Source organism: Netta rufina, assembly GCF_964035555.1.
Source record: "Netta rufina genome assembly, chromosome: 4".
NCBI lineage: Eukaryota > Metazoa > Chordata > Aves > Anseriformes > Anatidae > Netta > Netta rufina.
Genome location: NC_140127.1, coordinates 6,288,160 through 6,312,098, shown reverse-complemented (window position 1 = coordinate 6,312,098; position 23,939 = coordinate 6,288,160). Strand labels below are relative to the sequence as shown.

At 46.4% G+C, this 23,939-nt stretch overlaps 1 protein-coding gene across 1 annotated transcript in view; it reads left to right on the top strand.

The window, feature by feature from the left end:
* Positions 1 to 3,041: 3,041 nt before the first annotated feature.
* Positions 3,042 to 23,939, top strand: part of ARHGEF38 (Rho guanine nucleotide exchange factor 38) — a gene marked incomplete at both ends in the record, with an annotated part of 33,549 nt that continues 12,651 nt past the window's right edge. The window contains 5 exons of the mRNA XM_084286247.1: positions 3,042 to 3,219; positions 11,707 to 11,894; positions 14,506 to 14,629; positions 18,354 to 18,501; positions 21,535 to 21,552. Coding sequence (XP_084142373.1) covers positions 3,042 to 3,219; positions 11,707 to 11,894; positions 14,506 to 14,629; positions 18,354 to 18,501; positions 21,535 to 21,552 — 656 coding nt within the window. The remainder of the gene's footprint in view (positions 3,220 to 11,706; positions 11,895 to 14,505; positions 14,630 to 18,353; positions 18,502 to 21,534; positions 21,553 to 23,939) is intronic.

Below are 23,939 nucleotides of genomic sequence, written 5' to 3'. Positions count from 1 at the left end.
GGAAATCCTTGCTGGCTGGTGCCATCCCGGTGCAGCCCCATAAGGAGGCTCTGTACACAGAGCCTTTTGCTGGGAGCAAACCTGAAGGGGCACCGGGGGTCACTGCAGCAGCAGGGGTGAGCACGGCAGTCAGCCCGCGCCAGCACCGTGCCCGTGGGCTCTGGGATACCCGGCTACAAAGAAATGTTTTCTAACAGCTGTGAGGAGCTGCAGCAAAACAAACAGCTGTTTGCCTGCCTAATGGCCATCGGTCTCGATGGCGTTCCTGGTTCGTTTATAGCTCAGGATGGAGATAAAGGTTAGCACTGAGCACTTAACAATAACCTCCTCTGTGTGTCTACCGCAGTTGCTTGGGAACGCAACGCCGATGTTTTCCATGTTGACACCAGCACCTGTGCTGCCCCTCGAGTGGAGTGGCTTCCATGTAAATACCTCGTACGTGAGTGCTAACATCCACCGCCTTCCGATTTGCTTAGGAGACCCAACTCAGCCCAGCGCACAGGGGTCAAAGGGGTGTTTGCGGTAGTTGTAAAAGAGCATTTGGCCCGCGCAGATGCCAGGTATTCCCTCTTGTTTTACAGATTAGTAACGCCGATAGAGCTCGGCCCTAAGCTGTCACCATGGCTGGAAGGGAACGGGAGCCGCCTGCGGATCGCGAGGTGGTTGCCAGCCCCAGATGAGACTCCGCTGGCACAGTCCACTTGTCTAAGCTCTCCCTGGCGTTAATGTGAGAACAGATAAACCAAGATGCGCGTTAAGACTCACCTGGAATATGACTTCAGGCGTGCTGTTTTCAGCCTTCTCCACGCTGAGGGGCACAGAGGAGATATTTTGAGGTTCCAGGAGGGACTCCACATTTCCAGTCTGCGTTGCGCGCTAGCTCTGGGCTCCTGGCTGCCCCCGAAACACTGCTGCCGCCTGAGGGTGGGCAAACCATTGCAGGCACGAAGAGAACAGCAAACCACATCCCTGCTGAGTGAACACAAACCGTGTCAGCCCCTGTAGTGTGTGGTGGAGCTAGAGGAAGGCAGCTTTCTGCACGTGGGCAGGTTGCTGTTGTAATAAACACCTGAGCAAACTATCCTATCCTAACTTGGCTGCAACTCTGCATACGTGGCACGGAGCCTGCAAAGCCCAGAATTTCACAGAATTTCTTCTTCCACCTTCACCCAGCCAAAGCATGTTCCCCACTTTTCCCCAAAAGCAGTCTTAATTTAAATAAACATAATAAAGCCTCATAGAAATGATGGGATCTGTGTCTGCGGAGAAGCACAACACGGGCTTCTCCAAATGATGTGGCCATGCCGTGCCAAAGACACAAGATCCTAGCAGGGGGAAAGGGTTTTTCGGGCACGCTGCTCACATGTACCCCTGCCACAGCTGCTGGCATTGCTGCGTGAGGAACTAAAGCAGGAGAGCGGATCCAGATGGAAAATAGCCCAGGGGGAAGGGAGGGGGCTTTCAGCCCAACCAGCTCCTCCATCCAGCTTCAGATGCTCCCTGCCATGAATAATGGGAACAAGATTCCCCCGGGGAGGGGGGCAGGCAGGGTGGTGACTGTTTAAACCAGTTTTACCACCCCCATGGCTTGGGGAAGGAAAAACAAACCAGCTCAGGAAGTCCCCCTGTAAGGAAACGGGGCAGCTGATTCCCCTCAGCTCCCACCTTCATCTGTTTACTCGCTGCCGGGACGTGACGCTTGTCACGGGGTGCTCCCCGGGCGCTCCTCTCCCCACCACTGCTGTGCCTCTCGGGGAGCTTTTGTGCTGCGTCTTGCAAAACCGAAGGGTTTCTCGGGGAGTAGCAAAGAGGAGAGGGGACGCAACGTGGGGACCGCCTACGCAGCTCGTGACTTTTCTGCACGAGCTCTTCCCGGTATCCCCGTCGCTGCTTTAGTCCTCTGCCAGGTTGTGTTCGGAGCGGACACTTTGTGCAGCACTGGCACGGCGCTGCAGCTGGACACAGTGAATTGCACAACAGCTTCCTCATCTCATAGAAACAAAGGGCTTTGATCAGGAGGCGGCATCACAGCGAGCCCCTTCCCCAAAAAACACACCCTGGAGATGAGTTCACGGCGCCGCATTGCATCCTTGCTCCACTTTCTCCCACGTGGCCCTCGTGGGGACGCCGTGTGGCAGTGACACGCTCGGCCAGGGCTGCCAGGTGTCCGTGAGCATCATCGCGTGGCGGCGAGCGCGTGGCAGCCCCGCAGCAGGGCAGCTGTGCCGTGGGGAGCCTGCTGCCGAGAGCAGAGGGGGCTGCGGGGCCTGGCATCACCGCGATGGCTGCTGACGGCTGCTGGGGCTCTTGCCAGGATAAAGGCAGCCCGAGCTGAGATGCCAGCAGCTCCTGCTGTTTTGACACGAGCTTGATTAGACCGGCACGACGCGGCATCCCCAGGCAGCGCCTGAGTGCCAGGGGCCACTGCTAGCAAATAGGATAATAAGGGCTCTCCCGGGGGCTGAGCCAGGGGGAGTGAGTGCGAGCAGCTGTTTCGCTGCCATCAGAGCGCAGCAATTTGCCACAACAGCCCCTGCGGGGCTTGCACGTGCTTCGGTGTCCCCCGGGTGTGTGCAGGAACGTCCCCGCTCTGCCCCAGGGCCCGAAGCAGCATCCCTGCTGCGCCCACACTGCAGAGAGCCACGAGCACCGCAGCTTGGCTTGGGGCAGAGGTGGCCTCAGGGGTTGTGACCTCTCTGTGGCCAGATGTGGCCATGCCGTGCCAAAGGCACAGCTCTGTGTTGGGATGCCGGTACCCGAGGAGTGTCCCCTGGAGCAGGGGAAAGGGGCCTGGCAGTGCCTGTGGCATGGGGCTGGCTCTCAAACCGGCCCCGCAAGGCTCGCACATACACCCGCTGAATGCAAACACCGCCCGGGGCGTCAGCTTCCCGGAGGTGGAGCCGCACCGGCACAGGTGGCAGGGCCGAGCCCGGGTCCCACAGCGCTTGGGGAGCCCTGCTCAGGACCCCACAGCACCTGCCTTGCCCTGGGCAGGCAGCCCGCCTCCCCCAAATCCCCCCCTCGCCCTCCTGCCCCAAGCCATGGCGAGCACAGAGGGCGCAGGGGGCCGGAGGAGGAATCTGGCCCTGCTGCGGCACAAGCTGTACATGGGGGAGAGGAGGAGGACGGAGCCCGTGGTGGAGAGCAGCGCGGCCGGGGAGCACGGCGCCCTGCGAAGGAGTCAGTCCGACCGGAGCGAGTACAGCCAGAAACTGCAAGGTACCCCCGGGGAGCCGAGCTGGGTGCTGCTGGCCGTGCTCCAGGCTGGCTCCAGCCTGGCCCTGGGCAAGGGCACAGCCCTCTGTGCCCGCAGCAGGACCCAGCACTCGTCCCCTTTCCCCTCCAAATTTTTTAAAGCCCACCGTGCGTGCGGCACAGCAGATGAAACGCGGTAGAGGCCATGAGCGGGGTTTGGGCGTGCTCTGCAAAATGGGATCCTTCTGCTGCTCTCCAGCAAAACGCGTCTGCAGGTGGTGGTGTGAAAAGATGATGCCTCTCTGCCTTTTCCTTTTGCACGAAGCGGGGCACGCACTAAGTAATTCCAAGCACCAAGGGCAGTTGTTTCTTCCAGTTGAGATTATCAGGGTCTCTAATGTGCTTGTCTGCTGCTTGGAGTGCGCGAGCCTGAACCGAAATACGTCCAAATAGGTGCTTGGATGGGTATGCTGATTCAAATCATACCATTATGAGGAGCGTTTCTTTTCAAAGAGCCGAATTGTGCCTGGGCCAGAAATTGGCGAATTATGTCAGTGTTGGGCCTGTCAATCAAAAATTAAATGCACCGCCACAAATGGAGGAAAAGCATGGAAAATGCACATAGCTATTTCTGGGAGAGCTCTGGAGCACAAACGGATGCATTTCTGTGGGTTTTCAGGGTCTCAAACAACAGGATCCCATCACAAATGCGGGGTTTGAGTCTTATTCCAATATAAACATTTATTACTAATACTGATATAACTGCCTGTGGCAATCACTCTTGTGGCAGTAATCCTTTATGGGGAAATAAAATAGGAAAATACTTTAGGTTACTGTATTATGGTTTTGATGCATTTAATTAGGAAGCAGTATTCCTTCAGAGAGACAATAAAAGCAGAAAATAAAATAATAAACCAGAAAATAATAGGATTTATATGGGGGCTGCATACGCTGACAACAACAAAGAGGCCCATTGATTACACTCTTCCCTCCCAGTGATAGCTAATCGATGGGAAGATGAAAAATGTTCGGTTAAGCCAGGCACGGCTCCGCCAGGGGTGTTTCGGGGCACGAGCAGGGATCGATGCGGCCGGGCCGGTGAGCCCCAGGCACGTGTGCACGCGTGCTGCCAGGCCAGGTCGGGTTGTGACAGCAATACCCAGCAATGTACTGGGTAAGATACTCGTGTTCGCTGGAGAAAAATGTGGCTGGGTTAACGAGGGACCTGCAGGCTTCGTGCTGGGTAGAAGGCGCCTGTCCTCAGAGTAAAAATAGAGAGCGGGTGGAAATTCCTATGAAGTGCGTTTCCAATATTGATAGAGATGCAGCTGCACACCAACACCTGATCTGGATGGAATTTTGGTGATCTAGATGTGCCCAGATCTGATAGATCACGGGTCCCAGACCTAACTGGTTACCAACACCAAGGTGCTATGATTGTACTCCTTTATATTCTTCATTGATCTTACCAGTGCTGGGACACGAAGCAGCTTGCTCCAAGGTGAGGGAGGGGCTGTTGTTGGCACAAAACTTTCCAGTTCTCCTTTCTCGGTGAAAACACAAACAGCTCTGTTGGTGATGCAAACAGTCTGCTGTGTATCGCCAGGTCTGGCGCCTCCGATCGCCCTGAAATGGTAAATGTTTTGCAAAAAGATTCAAATGGTAATAACTTGTGCTTGCTTCCCCCGTGAGCTGGAGGCACACAGCACACCCCGCTGCTGACAGGCAACCCGGGCCGAGCACGGGAGCCAGGTGTGTGACACACGATGCGTGTGTCAGTGCTGCAGCACATCTGTGCAAGGAGAAGCACACGATCGTCTCCTGAGGCCCCTTTCAGCCCTCTCTGTGGTTTGTGGGGATCCCTGAGCAGAAGGCGGGCAGTTGCCCCCACCCCAGCCATTTCCAGCAGCTAGAAAAATGGGTCCCCAAAGAAAAGCCTATGGAGCCCCCCAAAAAACACAAACAAGCAAAGAAACAACAAGTGAACAAGCTGTCTGACGTAAACATCCTGAGAATTCACTTCCCACCTTTGGATTTCCCTTAAATTTTGCCCTTTTGTACAGAATCCCAACTGTTTTCTAAAAAGGGTGAGAAAGGGAGCCCACCACCCAGTTCTCCAAGGCAATGAAGGTGGCTTGCCCTGTAGGTCTGCAAGCCTGACAACAGCAATAGCATTGTCAAAGGCACAAACCTTTTGCAAGGCTTTGTCACTTTACAATTAAGGATTCATTAAGAGCACAAGCAAGCATTTTCGTGGTTGATTATTACCCAGAGACGCATCCATTCAACGCCTTATCTGGTGTGAAGGCACACGCAACACCTCCCGGCCTTCCTTCTTTTGAAAAGCAAGCGAGGTGCAAAGTAACCATTTTATTCTCCAAGAGCTTGGCAAACCTGCGTGTGCCTACTTCAGCTCATCCCGTGAGACAGCCAAGTGCCACCAGCCCCATTTTAGGCTCAGACCCAGCTCCCGTGGTATTTCTGTGCCATTTTCAATAGTGCAGGATTTTCTCCTGCAAATATGTTCTTTCAGGCAGACTCAGGAACTCACTACTATCCGTAAGTGGCACAAAATGCTATTTAGCAGCTCTGTTTTCAAAAGTATTATCATAGCTTTTTAGCTGGTAGGTGCTGGTCTCTCCTACAGCTGAAAATCCATCAGTAGCAGCTGGAAAAGTAATGATATCAATATCTGTGTATGGCATTAGTGTCGGGATCAATCTGTGAATTAACCTGGAGCTGCCATCCTGACAGCACCGATCTCAGCAGAGGAGGTTGCTTGATGTAGTTATTGGCACATAAATGTTTGCAAGATCAGGGCAGGCTGAGAGGTGGTGAATCGGGAGGATAGACCCTATCAACCAAAAAGGGATTTAAAACGGATTTAAATCTCTGTCAGGTTTTGGACAGACTTGGATTTTTTTTTTTTCTTTGGTGGATGCCAAACTTGTGCTTGGTGTGAAAAATGAGCTATGGAAAACGGTGGCTTTCCAGAAAGAGCCAGAGATCAACGTCTGCAGTGTTCAGTGAGGTAGTCTGTGCTTTGGTAATGCTCCTTGTGTTACAGATCTATTACACATTAACTTCCTCCTAACTCTGGATGGGAACGGCTCAACCCTGCTATCAAATGATTTGCACATGCTTTAATTTCAGGTATATCCGTGCCATACCTGTACTAGCCACCCTGATGCAAATCACTCAGCTATCCCCAGCGTGTTGCCTCAGACCTCCTGTCTGAACCCCAGATCTTGCATTTTGCCTGTGTCTGCTGTAGCTCTGAGAAATAACCACCACCACAAATGACGCAGAAACCCGCAAAACTGCACACAAGCCTGGAAAGCTGCTCCCCCTTGGTACCCTGAAGCCCAGCAGGAGGAAACTCATCCCCTCCCTGCTCCATCATGAGCAGGGTGGACTCCATCACAACCTTCCTCTGCCCCATCCACCTCCCCTCCCTGCTTGGCTTGCAGCTTCTTCCCGCCCAGGCTACACATTTGCCCGGCCTCTGCATCTCCTGGCCGTGGTAAAGATCCTCCCCAGTTCCTTATTTGCTTTGCCCTGTACTTACTGATTAACTTTCCGCGTGCTACAATGCAGATGATATCCTATTTCGTTGCAAAATGTATTGATCTTTGGAGCAGCTGGGCGGCTGAAGTACAGCACAGAGTAGAAGTCTGGATTATTTCCTGATGTGCAGGAGGTGGCTTGATGGAAATGTACCCCTGGTGCCACGAGATGGAAAAATCACAATCTAACAAATACGTTATTTTCTCATGTGCAAATTTGAGCTCGGAGGATCTAATTCTGTTAACTTGCACCGTAATAAATCTGGAGTTATTTCTTGACCTCACTGCAGTGACAGCCAGGCTGGGAAGTGATCTCATCTTCTCAGAGCAGAATCCATTTTGTGCTGCTATGTTTGCACAGCACTTAGCACGATGAAGTCCTGCTGCATGGCTCAGGACTCCGAGGTGCTGCTACAGCCTAACTAGGAACTGGGATAAGGGAGGGAAGACAAGAGGAGTCTCATGGATCCCTTTCTGAGTGTATTGTCTGACATTTATTAATAGGAATACCTTGTGTTGTGGGTTACAGGGCTCTCGATTTGTACAGCTAATCCACGACCCATCTCGAGGTGCACGTGCCCTGGGGGAAGCAGTTCAGGTGCAGCCCTTCCTCACTTCTCATGTTATTAACATACGAGCTCGATGCCAGGGGAGCGGTGTATTTCTATCGGCGTATGACACACTGGAAAGGTTTATTTGTAAGTATTGGTGCTAACAATAAGGGCATTCTTCTGTCACCTGATGATAAGCTTTCTTCCCTTCCACCGCGGTCACATGGGATCCCTCTGTAGTCCTGTCAGCACACATATAATTAAAGCAGTCTGCTGTCAAGGAATGGAAGAAAGAACTTGCATATGGAATGTAAATATTTTCTATACCTTACGGAACATGAAGTGATCAAAGGCGGAATGACCTAATTGCACCTAAGTCTCTGATGCTGGTTTAGGAGCAAACCTGTTGCCCAGGAAGCCAGCTGTGGGGTCACTGTGGTCCTGCAGCGTTCTCCCCCCGTCTTCAGTCACCTTGGGGGCTTCTTGCCTGTGTGCAACAGACCTGCTCCAGAGCAATGCTGCTGTGTGTGTGCATGAGGCAAACAGAAAGGCATTCTCCATAACCCTCTCCCAATCCTTCTGTGTTTCTGTGCCTAAACCGCCTCGCAAATCCAGCTGACAGAAGCTGGCGCAGATTCCTGTGTGCAATCTCTGGGTTATCTGAGGGCACAAGCTATCGGAGGGCTCGCTTTCACAGAAGAATAATTTTATCTAAGGTGGTGTGAGGTTCAGGTTTCACACGTGAAAGTACAGTGATGCTGTAATTTGTTTGCTGTACTGTGATAACTTATGCCTTCACTGCTCCATTGTGCCAGGCAAAATTCCCCCTTCTGCACAGTGTGGGAGCAGAACATACTTTGGAGTCCTCCAAAAGCTGCTTCAGCGATGGAAGGGCCTCTTTCCCACTCCATGCATTGACATTTGTGTACCTCTTGGTATTTTCTGTGCCTCACTTCTACCTTCACTTCACATTAGATGTGGAGAAACCTGGGTCCTGGCCCCAGGGGGAAACGTAATATCCGACCTGAGCATCTCACTTGGGGGGAACGAGATGGAGCAGACCTCTGGGAGCTGCTCACTCTACAGAGGGAAAAAGCCCAGGAAATTTGCGTGCATGCAGCTTGTCAGCCTGCCTTGCCTGCTCCTCCAGTCACCTTCCATGGGCCTCGAAGAGAGCTGCTGCACTTGCCCATTGCAGGCTCTCGCAGCGTTGCTGGATGTCTCCATCTGGGGGATATTTTTAGACTTCACACTTGCAGGAAACTGCTTCTGGTACACACGGAGCTGCTTTGTCCACGGCATCACACAATGAGCTTCTCCTCTGGTATGACTAGAGCTGTGCACTTCAGTCACTCAGCTGAAAAACCAAAGTCATCACCTTCCTCACCACAGCAAAATCCTCCAGGAAGGCAACTCCTGCAGATATCTGGCATTGCAAAGCAACAGTTGCAAATGCTACATTCCGCTTTACATTTTTATGTCTACTAAAAGTACCAATTACATTGTTGTAAACTGATCTTAAACTGGTCTTAAAACATAACCTGTCTCATAAACCCTTTGAGAGGCATTTTTTCCTTTTCTTTCTTCCTCTTTTTTTTTTTTTTTTTCCCTACACCTGGCATCTCCAAAGACAAATGAGCCAAATTCTTACTGTAATTATTAATCCTCAGCAATGTCTCTTCTTGCTAATCCTCTCTCTCAAACTGTTCCAGGGCTGGTACACATTACCAGGTAGAAACAAGTCTGCTTATATTTTAAATGTGCACTTTCTGTTTCTGCATTCATTAAACTTTTGCTTACTCCACAAGGATTCCAGCAGGCTTCTAATGTTCTCAAACTGGTCAAAAGCAATCAGCTGAACATAAATTCACAGGTTTGGGCTGTAATCATCTCTTCAGTACCTTGCTCTTGCATTCTACAGAGACAGACATGTCTAAAATGAAAAAGTGAACATATTGAGTGAAAATGGAAAATTATATTACTTTTAACAAAAGGATACATTTATTAAAAAACATGTTTTCTATAAGGAAACAGCATCTACCTGATATTTCTCGTGGTTATTTCTTCCTGTTGAGAATAGTTTTTATTTCCTGGCATTATTATCTATCATGCAATAAGGATAATAGATGAGCCCTGACATAATTCAAGAATCAAATTTGATCAGGGCAATCTAATGACATAAACTGAAAGAACAGCCTCTCTAGGGATCGTGACTTTAAGCCTGAGGTGGGATACAGTGGCTTTATTTTGTTCATATAATGCCTTCCCCTGCCACCAGTATAAAAGATTAGGAAGTTCTTCTGCAGAGCATCTCGTGTTTACCTTCAAATTCCATCTGATACTGTAATAGTGCTGTGTCTGAGACAAAACGACATCTCTAAGTGAGCTCTTCCAGGAAGCCTGCTCCTGAACTCTCCCGTACAGTCACACACACACAAACTATTTTGCCCAGTTTTGAGAGGAATGTTGGCTTGGTGCAGAACTGGAACTGAAATGGATTTTCGTGTGGCTCCTTGCGAATGTGTATGTGTGGTCACATACCTGAATGAGGAAAAGGTACCTGCCATTTTAGGCACATACATAAGCAGAAGCCACAGAGGTCTTATTCCACAAACATAGCAGAAAATTGCTCAGAGGGAGCCATGAAGAGGTACTAGGACCTCTTCCACTCTCCTCCTCGCTGAAGTGAGGTGAACTGCTGTGCATGGGTTTGCTGGGGCAGAATTCAGCTTAAAATTCTTCCGATAGCCTCAGCCTTAGAGAGGGGAGACATCCTGCTCTTGTTTCCATTTCATTATCTGTGTACAAACATGAGGACAAAATGTTTATGCCTGTGTTATACAGAGACTTAAATGTAAAAACTCAAAGGTAAATGGAGGAGTTGCTTTAGAGAAAGGAAGTACATTTAGATAGGAAAAAAAAATATCTGGAGAAACAGCCCACCCCAGCTTTGTTCTGGTTCTTTGTCTTCCTTTTGCAGGACTATCAGTATGGAGGCAGAGGTGCAGTCCCAAAAGCAGCTTTTTGAAGCAATAACTGTGGTCACATCAGTCTGACTAGAAGGTCTGACAGGAGAAGGATTAATAATAAAACTGTTCTTCCCTAATATCAGCGGTCAGTGTGGCTGTAGAAGGGCTTGAGGATGTCGACGCATTGCATTTGTAGGATTTTATATCTCCCAGTGGAAGTCAGCTCAAAGTCCTCTCCCCCGAAAGCTGCTTGGTTTCCTCACCAGTCCGGCTCCAGGTTATCTTCTACAGCCTTGAGCTGTGTTGTACAGGTGAGCTGGACCCTGGTGCTCACTCGAGCGCTCATGACCTCGCCCTTGACAATCAGTTCAAACAACTGCAATATATTCAGTGCTGGTTATCAGCCAGCAAAGCATCAGATGCAGCTCACTGTTGCCTCGTTAGACAGTACGCTTCCTACGAGGAGCTGACATCAAGGCGTAACAGCCTGATCCTCAGCAGAGATCCCTGTCCTCTGCTGCTGAGTGAGAAAATCCCATGCTGTCAAGCCACGACCTGGGTAATGCAGAGATGAGTGCAGTAATGACACGTCTGCCTTTGCTGGTACTCTGCACCATCTTGTGGCTAGCAGAAAAACATCAGAATACCCTCTGAAATCCTCCACTTGTGTTTTTCCTAATGCAAAATACAGACCCAGCTAAAATTCCGTGTCCTTTGTACAGCTGCCACCAATGTCTGCGGGTTGCCTTATGAACCAGCAGAAGGAAGACCATTGCTACATATGAGCAGGTTGTGTGCACGTCCTGTAGCATACATAACTAAACCTGGCTGTAGAAGATTCCCTTGGATTTCCGTGTATTTAGATATAATTGGATGGTCTGGTCTTAAATTTGGAAAAATAGGAAAGAATCTCCTGATCCCAGTGATTTCTGCTGGCCCAAGAAATGTCTGTTATTGATCATTAAAGGTTTTCCCATATTCCCCTGTATAATTCCTTTGCCTCCTTCAAAGAACTTTTTAAAAACAGAATTCTGTGTTTCATCATCATCCTTAGGAACATTGTCTTCATTTGAAAGTCCATCTTCCAGCTCCTACAGCCCTCAGCCTCCCATGAGCAGAGCACAGCTTTAGATCGTACAGAACAAAGGCTGTTCCAGTGAAATGTATGGTAAAACCAGAGCCTTTTCCTTCCCCAAATCTTATTAGACTTCAGGCTGAGACCATGTTTTCAGAGGAGTAGAAGGGCATCATTGGATTTTGGCGTGCCCAGGATGACACGGGACTGTGGTCAGTGGGGAAGCAGAGCAGTGGGAGAAGCACATGGGGTATTTGGGGCCTTGGTGTGCCAGCCAGCGGAGGAAGCATGACAAGGGCAATGAAAAGACCATGCTGCTCACCAATCTCCCCCTGTGCTCTTTGAAACAGAAAAGATGGCCCCACAGTCAGGGTCCTCATCCCCGGCCGCTTTGCCCCAGGAGGATGAGGAAGCTACCAGACGTATGATGGCCAAGAGAGTAAAAATCATCGCCGAGCTCATGCAGACAGAGAGGGACTATATCAGCGACCTGGATCTCTGCATCAAGGAAGTGATTCAGCCTCTGAGAAACAAGCAGGTAAGCACCGGGGGCGGAGGATTGGGGGGGGGGGTGACGTCAAGGTCCAAATTCACCCACGGTCTGTTTGCAGATCATCTCAAGGCAAGCACAAATGTCAGCCTGAAGAGAGGCACGGTGCCAGGAGCAGCTCCAGAGCTGGCTTTCTGGAAAGGGGACGTGCCAGGACTCCAGTGAGCAGAGTGGGAAGTCAGATACACTTTTGGCACTTGGCACTGCATGTGCATAAAGCCTGAATCAGGGTGCTTGCCCAGAGGGCAGCTTAGATGCTATATCCCTGCTCCCAGGCTTGGGCTGGGATGGCAGCTTCCACCTCTCCGTACTGCTGTGCACATAACCCCTGGTACATGCCCTGGCAGACCTTTACTGGCACCTCTAAAAGCAGTAAAAGACAACAAGTATTTTCCACGGTAACAGCCTGGAATGGCTTGAACCTTCCCATCAAGGTTAAATTCTGTCTTAAAAATGACTTCAGCCAGCCTTTCTGACAGCTGTGGTGGAGAAACACCATGCATGACAGCCCAGCAAGCACTTTAGAAATTTGCATTCTACGCAGAAAAGCTAAATTTAAGCAGGAAGGCTCATAAACTATCTTTCAGGCAAAAAGATCTTATTAGGCCACTAGTACCCATTTTCCTTTTCAGCTGAGACTTCAAAGAGCACCTTTTCTTCAACAATATTTCAATTTTTAGAAAAATTGTGCTGTCTCAAGCTGGGAATAGAAGAGCTTGTCCAGAGAAAGATTTAAATTCGTGGGGCCTGCAACATAGCATTCACAGAGGCTGCACAAATGATATGCACTGCTAATATATCATAGAAGTAGTTTTAAACAGACCTTAACCCTGTGTTTTGTATGTATGGGTCCTTACAAAATTGGTCACATAATACAGGTGCAGGGGCCAAAGTGTCTTTAAATAGCGCTGACGCTGCTTCTTTGGGAAACTGTGTGGCCAACTGAAACTTGTGCTGCTTAAGCTCCTGCAGGACCATCTCTTTGTTTCCTAAAACTGTCAGAGTTTGTTCCAACCCATCTTTGGAAGAGCTGCCATCAGCTGGTGTAACTCCTTGGAGTTCTTGACTTCCTCCTCCCAATCATTCATCTGCTTACAAGTGGTCTCCACTCGGCTCCCTCCTCGGCCTGGCCAACACCCAGCAAGAGCACTCTCTGCTCAAACTCACCGAGATTTTTAACAAGCATGCTGTATTCCTCTTGCTAGCCAACTGGAAACATACATTTCGATTCTGTCCCTTGTCAGCGTGTTACCACGTGTCCAGGCACAGCATAGTTCCAAAGGCAATGCAGGCATTGCGCTGCAGCAGAGGTCAGAAGTCCTGTGATAGATGTATACAGGAAAAGTAATTTAGAAATTATAACTGTTTTAATTTAATAACCTCTGCATTTTTGAAAGGCTTTCAAGAATGTTATATGGTTTTAAGGCTACTTCTCGGATAAACTACCATATTTGAAAGTTTGTAATGCATTTAGAGAAGGATAACATTTAGAAAATTGACCTAGCAATGAATCTGTTTCATATTTCCAAATGGATAAAAAATGCTTTATCCCCTAACAATTATAAAAAAAAAATTAACTATGTTAGTACTGAGAGTATATTGCTGATTCTGTTACAATAGCACTCAATTTGATCCTCCCAGCATCTGGTGAGCTGCTGTGGAAGTAAGCAATTCCATTTCTAATGGAGAGACATTCAGAGAGCGTCAATGTGGATGTCAAAGTCAGTCTTGCCTTTGTTCTCAGTGTTAGCATATTACCACTCTCTGTCTCTAATTGTTCCTGAATATTAACTCTTGCCCTGGTGTGTGAGGGCGTAAATAACTGCTATATGAAAGTATGTGCCCTGAAAATTCTTTATGTTTCATTGAAAAAAATATATATATATCTAAAATTCTGTAGTTATTCTAAAAGGAATAGGAACATGGAGCCAAATATTTTGCTGATGTAATCTGAACCAGTTCACTGAAGTCAGTGGTGTGCTCCCAGATGCTGTAGAAAGTATTTTTGGTTATCTGAATAATTTTTGATTATTTGAATACCCAAAACTGTAAATGTGTTTGTTCTAGTGCAAATGATACGATCTTGATTTCACTCTTCAGATATATAGGACCACTAAATGAAAATGGTGCCACCACTTGGAAGTCTTTGTACCTGACAGCTAGCACCAAAGCATCAAGGTCCCAGTTTATGTAGCAGCCTCTGCGAGCAACTAGAAATCAGGGAATCAAAACCACTATTCTTCTTCTCAATGGGAAAATAAACAAACATTTTAAAGGCTGCTAAAGATCTTTCCTCTATTCAGATGATAATGTTTATTTCCTTCCTAGGTAAACACTTTCAGATTAGGAACGAATAGTTCAAAATAAGGTTAAAAACACTTGATAAAATGCCCTTTGTTAACTGCGTCAACCCAATTATACTAATCCGAAAACTGTATATGTATCCTTGAAGTCACAAGGAGGATGTTTATATGAGGTTTTACAGAAGCGATGCTTCCTGGAGTGTTGAACACACAGGGCTTAGCAAGAGAAGGTCTGTAAAATACAATGTCCTTCTTTATCCTTCCTTAGTAGCTGCTTAATATTTGTATTCCATTAGATTGTTCACTTTGACGTGGATGGCTTGTTTAGCAACATTGAATCAGTCCATCAAATATCAGCCAAACTGCTGTCACTGTTGGAAGAAGCCACGGCAGATGTGGAACCACCCATGCAAGTAATCGGTATGTTTACTGTCCTCTTGAGTTCTACAAAGCCACGTGAAAGAATAAACATAACACTCTCCTGTCCTCTACCCTCATCAGACCTAACTAGTACTGCTCCCAGAGGCTAACTTGCTACAAGTTGTCCACGGTAATGCAGGCAAAAGGAAATGTGAAGCCTGTCCAGTGGCTCTGCTGGGCTCGTAACAGGCCTGGTCATGGTGCCCTCATTCCATCCTTCCAGATGTTGACGGGAAGAAAGGCTGGAGAGAGTGAGTTTAGCAGGAGTAAATACAACACTGAGTTATGCTATATATTGATAACCTAATTTTCATCTAGCTTAGTGTTACCTACCTAACTGCTCATGCTCAGACCGACTCTTATATTGCATGCTCATACTGGTACCACTTGAGAAAAGCATTAAAATTGATTGGAATAATAAAAACATAAAAAACCCCACACATTGTAAGCATATTTACTGGCAATATAATTCACGTAAGAGGTGATTAAGTGCAATTAACAGGGACATGGTCAGTGAAAGAAAGAAAGCTGTAATTGATACAGAGCTTGTGGGAATCTGTGTAGGAATGCTTGTAGGGATCACAGGTATTTTTAGCAAATGGATTGTCCTTGGATATATCACAGCAATCATGTGTCCTGCAGCTCAGGTCACGACTGTTATTGCTGTGATCTATTCGCTTGACCTTCTGGCACAGCTGGAAAAAAATAAGAAGTTTCCATTCATCAGCTCTTCTGTAACTGCTTATTCAGTGCAGAGGCAGTAGGTGATCCAGCTTACGGGATCAGGTGAGAGATCTTAATTAGTTTCAGTGCAAAGTCAGCCAGTTTAGCTTAAAAAACTTTCAGCTATGATTCAGAGGTTCTCTTTTCCCTAAACTGACCACACACCACAGGTAACGTGTTACAGAAAGAACCCGTCTTCTCACAACTAATGGGGTAAAAACTTATTGCTTGACATTTGACTGGGAAACGTGGTATTAAAGCATACGAGGCTTGGGAAAAGTATTAATCCTAGTATGTCTCAATCTGGTTTGCCAAGGCAACAGCTTAACGTAGTTTGATGAGACTGTGTTGTTTGGCAGGATTTCAATAAAAGTGCATCATGATGAGTCATAGCCTTAATAAGCAATGTTCTATTCTAGCAGGAAGTGGCTTTCTCACAGCAAGGAGAATCATCCTTTTAGTTCTCTGCCATATCCAGAAGTAAAGACAAACAATTTCATCTATCTCTTAGGGTGTACTTCTCCAGAATCAGACAAAGAAACGTGAAAATATATGGGATTTTGGATCAGAGGACTGACTTAATTATGGCAGGGAAAAAGATGGAATGTAAGGTGAAAGCACTTCTTCCAAAGGCTGAGAGAAAAGCAGGGAGGATAATTGCATCACTATAAGCAATAAGTCAGTAAGTTTGCCATCCTTTAGAAGCAGAACAGATGATAATTGTGTCTTGAGGATCCTCATAATCAGTGTAAAAGTTGTTAAAGCCAGTCTGTGGAAAAAACAGGATGAGAATCTCTTTAGCACACCCATTATGTTCTATCGTATTTATGGTATTTAAAGATCCTCCATCAAAACATCCTCCTTTGGAAGGCAACCCAGTCACAGTGAGGTTGAAGAGAACTGCTGTTTCACTGGTTTGAAACTAAAACAATGCAGTTGCTTATATTTATGTCTTTTGATGACAGATTTGGATCTGTCAGAATGCACAAAAGACTCAGTATTTTCAAACCTGTGCCCAAATATGTGTTTCTGGCCCCTAAATCAAGCTTCCACAGTGATACGCTCAAAGATCAACTGATTCAATCCATACAACTCAAAACCAAGAAGAGCTTTAAGCTTAGGAACCTTAGCTGCTTTTAAAAGATCCCATCCATGAAATCAGTACATCATTTTTTTCTCATCATTTAGCATCAACGAAAATACCTGTCATTATGGCGCAGTACGTCAATGAACAGATCTTGGTCATGTCTGTTTTGGAAGACAGAATGATCATTTCCAGGCTCTAATATATGCTGAAGGGAACTGTAAGTCTCTAGTTTGCATTTTTGCTACAGAAAACATGACCTCTCTTGAGAGCTTAGCATTACTACAGGCTGTGCTAAGCACTTGGGGCTCTGCTTAAAGTTAGTGAAAAGTGTGAGAGCTCAGCATCTCTGTAAAGCAGGCACCGAGGGTGCAGAATCAGGAGAGAGCTTGTTAAGGTTTCCCCTCACACTGCCGGCTAGTAAAGGCCGCTATAGAGAGTTCACGGGAATGTCAGGAGGCAACGTGTCTTGCCAGCCATCAGCATCAGCATTTAACACGAGACAGAGAAAATAGGGATGACAGCACCTGAAGAAGATCCAAGTAGAGGATGCTGCTGCTTTTCTGACGGTGGCCTTACAGTAACTAAAATGAACTTCTGTGGTCTTAACTCAGTCATTGTTGTTCCCTTGTTCGCACCTTGAAACCAACATGCATTAGACAGCCCAGTTAACCTTCACTGCTAGGGGAAAAAACCCAGAGCTGTGTTACTGTGGTAACTGAATCATTTTTCACTTTACGACAGAGCAGTTCAATGCAATGTATTATGAAACAGCCCACTCCGGTCAGGATGAAACATGCAGGATGCCTGACAGCTTTGTGCTCGCTGTGAATGAACGGAGAGCTCCCAATTAACACGGTGTTCGGCTTTTAACTTTAATAATCATCGCTATAACTCAACAGGAATGTTTATAAAACATCGGACTGGTTGCCATGTAGATGCTATTTCTCCATAAATGCCCCAGACAGTAGTGTTCACCATCACTGTTGTTTACAATGTGTATTGCCAAGGATGCTGATCAGGGTGCTGCTACAGAAGTGTAGGAGCCAAATGAATATCTCAGCAGAAAAGATGAAGCGTGCCTTCTCCATTCGGATAATATTTCTTAGGTACACGGAAACGGGCAGGGGGGCTTTAGGCTGAGAGAATTACGCACCAGAATTAAATGGGAAACGAGTGCAGGACTACTTCAGTGCCTCTAAAATTCCCAACTGTTTGGGGGGCAAAATGGTGTCGTAGAGGACTGGAAATGTAAATGTTTTCCCCTTTCAGTTGTATATAAACCTAAGGGCTATATAGAAATGGCTGCAATCCACAGTGGTTTTATTTCATTAGGGGAGCGGTGGAGGTTGTTCCTGTGTCATGTAAAGAAAAATCTCTACTCTAGGCCATAACAACTGCCATTTCAGGATGCTGCAAAACAGATAAACGTGAAATGGCTAATGGGAGATGGAGTCATTATTCCTGTTATAACCCATTTAAGTTCATATTCAGTTGAAAAAAAAAAGTCAAAGGGAAAATTAACATGGTTACATGCACTCCTCCTGCTGGCCCACACCACCACAGTGCTCTCCCCTGAACAGCGAAGCTCTCCTGTTTGGTTTTCACTGAAGGGGTGTTGAGGTGGGGCAGTGAATCAGGGGGTTGTGTATGAAAGGGTGCAGGTGTAGAGGTTTCATCCCTTTTCCAGGGGGAATTTTTGTGCATTAACACTGATATAATGGTGCCCAGCTCTGACAAAGATGAGCAGCTGAGAAATACATGTAATAAATAATGCACATAAACACGCAAGATCGTTTCTAAGGGAAGTAAAGTGGAAGCCAGCCTTTTTAGCTCACGGCTAATGTGGTGGAATAATAAAACTCCTTCTGAGATGCCGTTGTCTGGCTTGACACGCTTTGTTTTTCTCTTTAACAGGGGAAGTGTTCTTGCAGATTAAAGGCCCACTAGAAGACACATATAAAATCTACTGCTATCGCCACGATGATGCACACACCATGCTGGAATCCTATGAAAAGGATGAAGAACTAAAGCAGCATTTAAGACACTGTGTACAGTCCTTAAAGTAAGATCTTTTCAAATGATGATTTCCGTCCATAGTCAGTTGCCTGGCAGGGAACATTTTAAATGGATGTAGATGAAAGGTCCCCTGTAAATCCAGAGTTTTATGAGGCTTGCTGGGAGCTCTGGCTTATGCTGCTTTCATGAAAAGATGACAAGCCAGGGGCCATGATTAGATTTCTTTCTCTCTAGGATGGCCAAAAATAGCACAAGAAAGGTTTCTCTTCCCTTAGCTTCAGTGCCCCATACTGGCAGAAGAAATGCTGCATCATATAATGGGCTGCTGGGAACACCTTGCCCTGCTCCTAGGAAACATACTGCCCCCATTTTCAGCACTTCTATTGCTCGAGTTAAAGCAGCGTGTGCTTTCACACACTCACAGCAGTTCACACACTCAGGTGTTTCTGGGCCCCTGCTGTAAGGCCCCAGGGATCTGGAGCCTCGTGATGGAGAAATTTGATAGTGGTCAGTGCTGAAGTAAGCTGTCAGGTCATCCCACCAGTGGAATTTGCTTCATGCAACACCAGCCCCTCAGGGAAATGTTCTGAGACCTCGGGGTGAAGCACAATAAATGCCTCTCTCTTTCCTTCCATGTGGCTTCCTCCTGCACCCTGTCACGAGAAGCAGCTCACTTTCTCCATGGGGAGCGCTTCTTTTCCCACCCGCAAGCTCCCTTGCTCCCTCATTTTCCCAAAAATCTTGCAGAGAGCTGTCACGAGGGAGCATACCATGGTCCTTCAGATCATAGGTCTCTCAGGTCTCTCTCCAGCTCCAGAAAAGGCCCGTGCTGCATGCTTCCAGGAGAGATGTAAAGCTATCACAAATAATTAATGGCGTGTACATCAGCAACAGATATTTCAGCTATACCCCAGCTAATGATCAGTCGGCAGAGATGCCTTAAGACTTAGGAGATGGGAAGTATCCTGGAGAGAAATCTGGAAATAGTGGCAGAAGAAACCATTATCAAAATTAAAAGAGAAATGTTTCCTTTGAAGACAGTTTATACTGAAAATAAGGCTTACTTTGTGCAACATGTCCTGTTATTAAATAGATAGCAAAGTGTATGTGCAGGGCACTGAGGCTTTAACCACCCTGGAAGCTGAAAGAAATAGATTTTCATATAAACTCAGGCTTTCAGGCTAACGGACGGCCAGGTAACATCCCCTAAGGGGGTGTTTTAGTTGCTGACTCCTACAATATTCTTTTCCGGCTAATCAAGAGAAGTTGTTACTGTCATTCACTCATCCCTACTGCTGAGGCAAGAGGATATGGAGGGAAATAAAGATAAAAGATAGTGTCCATGTAGATGCTGGGGTGGAAGTTGCCACTTGAATTCCAGAGGCAGTAAGAGAAGCTCCTGTTCCATCATCACAGCTGGGATTTGTGAAGAGAAAGGATATTTTATGCTGAACCACTGTAGCCTTTGGTAGCAGGAAGTGACAACACCTTCCTCACAATGAAGCCTTGTTTTGTCTTGTTCTTTCCTGAGTAGCCTTTAAACAGGAACCAATGAAAAAAACACAACTGCAAGTATACTACGTTGTGCTTTTCTCCCAGTGGCTAGGGACTGCTGCCAATTCAAACACGAGGACCTGAAAGCGCACGCTCGGACGTGGAGCTGTGGTCACCTAAACCTTCTTACTTCTTATTAGAGAGCACTTGTCCTAGGAAGAAAACTATGCAGCATTTTTACCAAATAAGTTGCAGACTGTTTTCTGGTGTGAGACATAAGATACATGGGGGGTGGTGACTGCTATTTTTGAAAAATGTTTACTTCTTAAATATTTTTTTTCCTTGGGAAGAATGTTGTTACATTTAAAAAGTTAAACTAGAGGCTTCTGTGCCTCAGCTGAGTAATATCTGCCATGCAAAAAACGACTTCTATATCAGGAGTAATTTGAAAGTGGCTCTCTGCACATCTGTACAGACAAATCAGATTAAATTAGCCATGCTTAGATTCCTACTCCTCCTGTTGACTGCAGAGGAGAAATTCCATCCCAAAATGTAGGTGTCTGCCTTGGAGACATGTGCAAATCCAAATTCTGTAGAATTCCGTGTTTAAGCAGCGATTATGCAAAACGGGGATGTTGTTTGCTAGCTTAGCCAAAGAAATGCATGCAGCTGGTAAAAATGAAAGGATGCTGGCAACTACCTGCTCTGCTTTCAGTCTGAAGTAGTTTGGTCAACTATTACAGGGGCAGAGGGACGTCACGAGCACTCAAAGAGCTGATGGTGCAGAAGCGATGAAAGCGGCAGCTTCCAGATGCTCGGTTAGCCACCGGTGGGCGAGGAGATAGGAGTGCAGGCAGGCAGAAAGCAGTGGCTGATGATGTGATGGCAGCGCTCAATAGCAGAAAAGCTTAATGCAGAGATGAAGCGACATTTTGGTTCCCTTGCATTGGGGTGAACTTTTTGAAGTTCAGTCGTACCAGAAGGAAAGTATTCTATGTGCATATTCGCATATTTCCAAATTACAGTCGTATATCCCTGCTGCTTTCAGTATATATATTGACATTTTTCTACTCTCAAGAGGTTTCGATTGATATGTAGCCTCCCAGAAAATAGAATAATGTCATTGATTCTCTATCCTAAAAGGCTGAAATGTATTCTTTTGCATTTAGAAATATGTTTTTACTTAAAGAAAGTAGACAGGGATGTATTTAAAGTGTAAGAATAACATGCTTAATTTTGCTTTTTGTCTTAAGGACTTGATGATAGTTACTGTTACTAGCACAGTGACCCAAACTTCCTTCTCCAACAGTTTTAGAAGATGACTGGGCTTTACAGCTAAAGCCAGGTTTCTGACAATCCTTTTTCATTTGGGGCTGTCCTTTCAAAAAGATATAGGGCGAGATTCATTGGTACCCTCTGGCTGTTTTGTGCAGTTCTGCTGACACACAGCAGCCATAAACCTAAGTTAACTGGCCAGTTACAGCTGCTCTGTGTCACTGAAGTGTATCTGAGAATCTGGCCCGTGATCTGTATAAATCCTTTTAAGAGGAAGCTAATATATGTTTTGGTTTCTTTTCTTTTGCAGAAAGATGTACGAGGAAGAGTAAGTACTGTATCTTTTTTTTTTATGTAAAATAATCTTGAAAATACCTTTTATTTATCTTATGCTTAAAACTGTACATGTAGAAATTTTAAGAAAACAAACCTGTTTCCGTATAATGTATAGATTTCTACAGGACATGTGTGATAAAGACTCTCAGTTTTAATTTCTCTAAGCCTGTCTGGTTTTCTAATTACTACTGCACCAGCTTTGTACTATTTTTCAAAACTTGTGGTTGATGAAGCTACTTAATTTGGTTGCCAACTCATTCAGAGCTCTTTATTACCACCTTGTTGTCTAATAAATGTCTTAGAGAGCTCCGAGGTCCTCAAGAGTGCTTGTCAACAACTTAATGTCAAACATGAAAATCCAGACACCCTTAAATCATTCTGCATTAGGCCCCTGTGGACCTGCTTAACACACACTAGGCTCACAGGTAAAGCTATTCCTGAGGTGACGGCACCTTTGGTAGCCCTAAATATGTAAGAAATCTGTCTTTCTCCAGAGCTTCCCTCTGGCAGTGGCTGGAGGGTCATCAAAACAGAACAAGCCGATGGCAACACTTTGCCAGAACACTCACCCAGCCTCTGAAACCTCGTGGTTAAGGGACTTCTATGCTTAACGTGACATCTTTGAAAAGCTTAAGGTAGAATTTATCACTTCTGCAGTTTTGGACATCCAGCAGGCCAGGATCATTGAAATGCAACAACTCCTGAAGTTACCTGCAGGGAGAGGTCAGAGGAAGGGTTAGCCAAACTAAAGAAAATGACTGCAACCTAGACCAAAATGTTAAGGGAGAAAAGAGGAGTGGGCATGCTTTATACAGGTAGGAGAGGAACACCTGTAACATCAGAGAATTTGACAGTCAGTCAGACATCACAAGTAAAGTCAGTGTAAAATAGACTTTGAAGGATTTGCGTATTGAAATCCTAAACTGGAGTTTTCAAGATTTATTCTATGATTTGAAATAGTTTTGCTCCATTTGGTTTCGATGAAGGATGTTCTGTAATCCTTTCTCAAAAGGAGCGGGGTTCTTAAGAGGAACACAACATACCCACAGAGTAACAATAAGCTCATGTGAGAGAGCAACGCATGTCGAAATAACACAAGACTGGTTGCTCTAATAACTTTATCAGAAATTAACGTCCAGTTTTCTACTTTGAACAGTTTCTAGTGGACCATAGCTTACAACCCACTGGCTGAGTTGAAACTGGCTCTTATAAAGCCTCACAAGGAGCGATGCTGGCTACCTCGCATGGCGTGGTGGCATTTCTGTTTGCCTCTGAAGGGCAGGGCACTCAGAAATGCCACTTCCTGCGATTCAGCGTAGAAGTTGTGGAGTCACAGCAGCCCTGGGGCAGGACTGCACCTGAAAATCTGCTTAATGGTGAACTGGAAAGCACGGTGTAACTCACCCCAAACCATCTCCCAGATTGCTTTTCATTCAAGCATGGTCAAGAAAACAATTGCATACATAACAGACAATGCTGCCCTTTGCTATCAACTAGATGGGCTGAATTCTGCTTGGATTAACAACTGTGCAGCCTCAGTGAATTCCCTGGGTTTGCGTGAAAGCCCTACAGCAGAGAGCATTATTTGCCCTGCACGTTTTGTGCTAAGCTCTCACACAGTAAATCATAAAGCCCAAGTCTTTAAGACACGCTGCGGCCTGTGATGCACGCACACAAATTCAGAACTGCCAAGCCAAACACGACACTGTCCTCAGCCCTGTGACCATACTGGTTATCACGTTCACCACTGGACCTACCTGCGAGACACTGAGAGCATGTGAAACGAAATCCTGAATCACCTCTCTTTGTGTAGCTCGCCACCATGTATTTTTTAAAGTGGTGGCAGTCTTTCTGTGTTTGTGCTTGCTTTGTTGTGAGGAGGGAGGCAGGGCACGCTGCGAAGCTCGCCGCAGTGAAGCCAGCTGCATTTACTGCAGAGCTATGGTGATAATTTGCGATGAGATTAGAGCAGCTACTTACAACCCAGAATTCTTGCTAAATTCACGATAAGATGGGGGAGAGGCTGAAGCAGCATTGTAAATGAATTACCAACTTAATTTTCTGCACAATGGATGTCACAAGCCTGTTTCAGCCGTGTGGCAAGGCCACGTCCTGCCTGGCTGCTGGGTGCATACTAACAGGGACACTGGAAACGGGGCTCATCCAGGGAGAGAGGTGATCATCAGATAATCTTGCTGGGGAGAATTAGACGAGTCGAACTTTGTGGCACTTCGTGCCCCAGGGAGTCATTATCTTATAACAAACCTACTATCTCTCAAACCATATTGCTAGACTGTGTCATGCAGATACGCAAACAGAGGGCTGTTTATCACTTGGGCAGCTGTCCAAAGTGCAACTGTATAAAAAGAAGACACTTGA